Source organism: Prinia subflava, chromosome 2 (genome assembly GCF_021018805.1).
Source record: "Prinia subflava isolate CZ2003 ecotype Zambia chromosome 2, Cam_Psub_1.2, whole genome shotgun sequence".
In the NCBI taxonomy this organism is placed as follows: Eukaryota; Metazoa; Chordata; class Aves; order Passeriformes; family Cisticolidae; genus Prinia; species Prinia subflava.
The window spans coordinates 20,666,860-20,672,859 of NC_086248.1; the positions used below are offsets into that span (position 1 = coordinate 20,666,860).

The 6,000-nt window shown below is 39.1% G+C and overlaps 1 protein-coding gene across 1 annotated transcript in view; it reads left to right on the top strand.

Moving 5' to 3' along the window:
- DLGAP2 (DLG associated protein 2) overlaps positions 1 to 5,023 on the top strand; it is a 79,237-nt gene extending 74,214 nt beyond the window's left edge. Inside the window, exons 12-13 of the mRNA XM_063389326.1 lie at positions 1,462 to 1,614; positions 3,902 to 5,023. Of these exons, the coding sequence (XP_063245396.1) occupies positions 1,462 to 1,614; positions 3,902 to 4,120 (372 nt within the window). The 3' untranslated portion in view covers positions 4,121 to 5,023. The remainder of the gene's footprint in view (positions 1 to 1,461; positions 1,615 to 3,901) is intronic.
- The last annotated feature ends 977 nt before the right edge of the window (positions 5,024 to 6,000 follow it).

Here is a 6,000-nt window from a genome sequence, read left to right on the forward strand (position 1 = left end):
ACTGTCCTCATGAATTTCACACAGGGAATCAGTTCCTAAGCCTGAAATATTGACCTCTGTAGAGTAAGTAACACCACTGACATATATTTTAAATTGTTTTGTAACAAACTGGGATCCACCCAATGAAGTAGTTTTCAGTTAATACTAATCTGGAGTTGTAATGTTTCCCAGAAGTCTGTTATAATCTAAATGGCCAGTTGCCTTAAACCTCTGAAGCTCCCTATTAAAAGGAAACTTTCTTCTAGTGACGAAGACTTGCAAGTTGTTCTTGGCCCAGATTCCAGTAGGGGTCTAGATATGGGTGACACTACATGTTGTCATGCTCAGTTCCAGGCACTCATCTCCCACAGTGGCATCTGTAAACCCAAGTTTGAGCAGCAATTCTTAGTTTAAAACCCTTAGAAATGTGTGATTCAAGGGAGGAATTCAATAGCAATGCTGATTGTGTTTAAACATAAAATGCCTTTGACCACTAGGTTTGAAAAAAGTGGGGAACAGAGGTTGCCATAACGGCAGTGATGCTAACACAGCAAACTAGTCTTTACAGGTTTTGCCCAGGGAGGGAAAGATCCAGAGTCTGTTTGGCATGGTTTTGACATCCTCTCTCCTAGCTTTCTTTCAACCATCATAATGGCTTCCACCTGTCCTGGAATGAAAAAGGAATTTCTTCATTAATTTCACAGACATGTTTACCCATCAATCCCTATTTCAATAAAGTGCAAGACTCTCTCCTTGAACTAGTACCAGTCCTCAGAGAATGTAGAGTTAAGAGTCTGCATACTACCTTATAATACAATTTTTATCCAGCACTGGCATCAGGTTAATCATCAAATACAGGGTCATCTTGCTAATTGTTACCACCAATGTTTGCTCCATTAAGTCTTATGCACATAGAGCCTCTTAATTGCAGTACCTGGGGATAATGTCTTCCCAGTTCCTGAGTGTGATTCAACTCCCTGGAGAACAAAATCCAAGCATCCCATCAAGATTTCATACTTCATGTATACATTTGAAAATGCAAGGCAATGTAAACATCAAATTCAGCATCAGGTGAATTTGTGGCTTTTTTTTTTCTTAATCAGCAGTCATGAATGTAATTTTTAACGAGGAAGAGTTCAGGCTGGCTGGAATACAAAGCACATTCCCATTGCCTTTAATAATCAGCAGACAGAGGCTGTCAGCTTGTTCCTTTTTAGAAATGCAGGTCAGCACAGCATATGGTGCTAAGGAGCTTCCCATGCTGCAAATTCAGGAAGGCTGGCATGTGACATCCAGCTCATTCATGTTTGGGTTGTGTAGGAGGCACAGCTTTCCAGTCACAGCTCCCAGCTGCAGAGTGCCCAGAGCCTTAGCACTGAGCAGTGCTGCAGCAATGGAATCTGGCACCATGCCCTTCCTGCCTCTCTGCACGCTGCTGAAAGCCTCCTGGAGTAGTCACATTCTCTCCTTTGGGTGTTACAGGACCCGAGTGCCATGCCAAGACCAACTTCCCAGGACCTTGCAGGTTTCTGGGACTTACTGCAGCTCTCAATTGAAGATGTCAGCATGAAGTTTGATGAACTGCACCAGTTGAAACTCAATGAATGGAAAATAATAGAATCACCTGAAAGGAAGGTAAGCAGACCATGGATAATACCATTTACTCCCCATTTGTAGTTCTGCAGGCTCCTTGTGTTAAATATAATAGTGAAACTCAATAGGTTTCTAAACCTGGGAAGTATTTAATTGGCATGGCCCAATTTTTACGTGGAAACTTTCATCAGATGTGAAATGTCTTTTCTTTTTTAACAGTGTTGAGCTGAATTATATGATAAATAAAACGGATTTTGCTAAGCTAGTTTACTCCATGAAACTTCTGTTCAAATTATTTGATTCACATTCTAAAGGCTAGAACAGAAATATGTTCTTATTAATTCATTCTGAAGACAATAGCCCAAGAATTCAAACAAGGTAAATTCAGCATTCTGCTGCATCTGGGGAAGCTCAAACACTGCAGTGTTTAACACTGCCTGAATGGTAGTAGAACAGGAATGAGAGAAAAGCATGTGAACATAGCACAGGTCATACTAAAGCTCAGCTAACATGCTTTTGGGGGCAAAGTGCTGCTGGCAAACTCCCTGCACCTCTGCCCTGCAACTCCACCATTTGGGAGATGCCCCACATAATGCTTACAAACCAAAGGTGACAAATTGCCCATAAAACCAGTGTAATTCTGAAACTGCCTTTCCCTTCTCTAGAACTTCATCCCTTACCTTGATTATCCTACTGTCCTTGCTGATTATTTTATCAGTCAGATAAAAACAGAATTTGGTTTGAGTTAGTACTGTCGGCCTCAGGTGAATACTTGTTTGGTTTGGGAGGAATTAGGAGGCATTTTGACAACTTTTTCATTTCTTCATGCTCCTCTTGGATTTTAATTTTCAGCCAACGGGTTGGTGGATGGTGAGTTTGCAACTCTTGCTTACTAGTGACAACTGGAAGTAAGAAATTATGATAGTGACAGAAACAGTGATATTCCTGAGAGGGAAATAACTAAAAGTGGAAAAAAATTAAGATGGGATGACAGGAATAGAGCCTTTATGAAAACAGGAGATAGAGAAAAAGACAGGCAGAACTGGCTATCACGGAGAATAGCATCTTAGGCTGTTGTACTGTCCTTGCTTAATGCAGAACTATGTTTTTAAATAACCTTAGTTATTTAGTCTTGGCTATTGCATTTAGATTGTAGAGTCAGAAATAGTTTTAAAAAAACAAACAAACCAGAAAAAACACAAACAGAAAAAACCAATGAGGAGTCTGTAAACCATAAGTGCATCAGTTCAATTTTTGTATTATTTGAATCCTGCTGTGCATCAAATTAACTGTGTTCTCCATAAGGAACAGCCCATACTCTGCACTATTACCATTACTTTAAGAAATTATATAGCAAAAAGATCTATCATAATAACCGTAGCTATACAAATTAAGTTATGGAGTCTTCATCTTCAGGGCTATGCAGTCCAGTATTAAAAATGAAAAAAAAACCCACCTGATTTAGCTTCAAAGTTGCATCTTATTTCAAGTGCACTTTGAATGGGGATTGTATGAAATCACTCCAGAGGTCCACCTTTTCTAACCTAAATTACTGTACAATGCCTTGATTATAGGCCCTCATATGACATTTCACAGTCTCTAAATGGTCAAAACAGTTCTTGATTTAACACCTGCAGAGAAATTTACAGCTACTTTGGTAACAAAATCTACTGACTTTCACTTTATAATTTGATAATTCTTCAGAATAATTTTCTTTAAAATGGCCCAGGCTTGCAAGCAGAACAATTAGCCCTATGTTATCTCTCTGGTTGGTGCTTGAATGTTTCCATAGAGCAATTCCTGGAGGAGACTAAACTAATAGACATGTATACACAGCTGCTATCTCATATCCAGCTGAGGCTAAACTCAGTATGATTAATTTAATCAAAAATCCTGTCCTGTTAATCTTCGAGAGTCTTTTCTCTTGATCTGACCACACAGATGCGCTGAATTCTTATTGGAGAGACAGTATGTGTTTCTGTTTATAATGAGTGTAATAATGTGTCAGCTTAAATTAAACAAATCCATACAAAAGTGAGGTGTGCAGATTGCATGTGCCAATACCTGCAAGGATGGTGGAAGGAAGCGCAGCCTTTTTTCAGGCACAGGACCGCAGAATGCGTAATGGTTATCAAATAAGAGGGCTTTGTCAGTGTCCCTAGTGTGGATAGCTGTTCATGTAATCCCTTAGTCAGCTGATGGGCAAGCAAAATCGAGCATGCTTGATGTATGTAATCAGTATTTTGCATTTCATGTCTTTGATGTGCATGCTCTGCTGAAAAGTACCTTTTGCACACAGCTGACCCTTAGTTTTAATGCCCTATTGCAGGAAGAAAGAAAGATTCCTCCTCCTGTACCAAAGAAGCCCCCAAAAGGAAAATTCCCTATCACAAGAGAAAAATCTCTGGACCTACCTGACAGACAACGGCAAGAAGCCAGGAGACGGCTGATGGCTGCCAAGCGAGCAGCCTCTTTCCGGCAGAATTCAGCCACAGAGCGTGCAGACAGCATTGAGATCTATATCCCAGAGGCTCAGACCCGGCTTTAAAGACAGAATGCTGCAGAGTTCCTTTTTTTTAAACAAAATGCTTGTACAGTTTGTCACTTACCTGGTAATTTTTGTCTCATTCTCTCCACTAAATATGCCCTTGATGTTGTGTTCTTTGTGCCATAAGCACAGTGGAATGCTTTCGATTTCCTCAGAATTTGCTGAGCTCACCGCAAGAACGACTTCTTTTTGTATTTATTGTCTGACTTACAATCAGCTACAATGGATAGGGCTTGTCAAGACCTGACTTATCCAATATATTCTCAGAGGACAACAAGAAACACCTCTTGAGATGGAACCCAGCTTACTTTTTGTTATTTATATTTTTATAAAATGTGTGATAATTAGGGATAAGAATAACAAACTATAAATGGGTGCATCTCACCATTCACTAGAGGCATTAGCTAATCCAAGTAGAAGGTGCTACAAATGTAAAGAGCAGTAAAGAAAGAACCCATTTATCTCCTTGACCTCCAGTTTCTTTTCCTAGAATCCAGCTAACATATTTACCCATGTGCTCTGCCACTCTTCTCATCTTTGTTACTGCAAAATTACATTAGGCCTCTCATCTCATTCGTGTTTCTGGAGATGAACAGGGATATCGAGCCACTAAAACTCCAAAGTTCATCAGAAACCAAGAAGCATACAAGTCTGGTGATAGTGGGAATGTCCACTGAGAAGCGTTTGCTGTTAGCAGTATAACGACACTCTGAAACAAAAGCAGAAGTGTAATGCAAGAGGACTTGAGTGATGGGTGAAAGGAAAACGGAAGCCTTAAAAAGTTAGATCTTCTGTAGTAAGATGAGTAAAGAAAAGTTAAACTCGCTCCTTTGGAACACTCATTGCATTTTTAACAGTTCTTTTACATGTTAATATTTATTTTAAAAACCTTCTCTCTTTCATTTCAAGAGCTGTGCTACATGTACTATTTCAAACTCTCAAATTGTTATAACAATTGAGTTTCCAGGGTATCCTTGAGAACAAAAAATCTTGCTTGTTTAAAATGCCAGTTGTGATGTTGTAAACAGTTTAAGAAATATGAATGTGAGTGGTAAGTATATATAAGTTTAAATGGTTATGTTAAGGTAAAGGTGAACTGTGGTTTACAATTGTATTTTTTTTTAGAACTATTTTTCTATGCAGTATCATTTATGGCAAGAATAAGGTTCTTGCTTGCTTCAGACATAGAAAAAAAAAATAAAAAAAAAACTGACTCAAGAGATAAGTGATTTCCAGCCATGGAATATAAGCAAAATAATATATTTTCAAGCCTCATATTGTCAGAAGAGAGAAGTGGTAGCTACCACAGTCAAGAGGCTTTCATTTAAAACAAATTAGGACAGAATTATTCCACTTCACCTACCTTCCAGAGCCAACCAAGCAATCCAGCACTTAGAAGTCTTCAGGTGAAGACGCAATAAAATGAGTAACATGCAGCCCCCAAATACCAAGAATTGAATCCTTTTGAACACAGGTTTAGGTGAAAAGAATGAGAACCCGGTGAGAGAGACAGCCCCAGCCACCGCATTCCCCGTTTACCTGCTTTAGCAAATGCAATGTATTTAGCCATAGGCAGAACAACTCTTTAATTGTACTCAAGCACTTTGGTTCTTCACCTGTTGAGCACTTTAAATCCAAATCCCACACACCCTGCAGCCTGATGGATGACTGAAAACATGAAGTACCGTAGGTTATGCAGATCTGACATTGCTTCAAATCTGTTTTCTTTTGATTGGTTGGTTGATTTTTTTCCTTCTCTTTTTCCTACAGTGTGTGGTATTAAGCATGAGTTCTGTCTTTGGACAGCTGATAAAGCATGCTTGGCTTCAAAGTATGAATTTTTAGAGATGAAGTTTTGAGGAGTTTCTGTGAGAAGACAC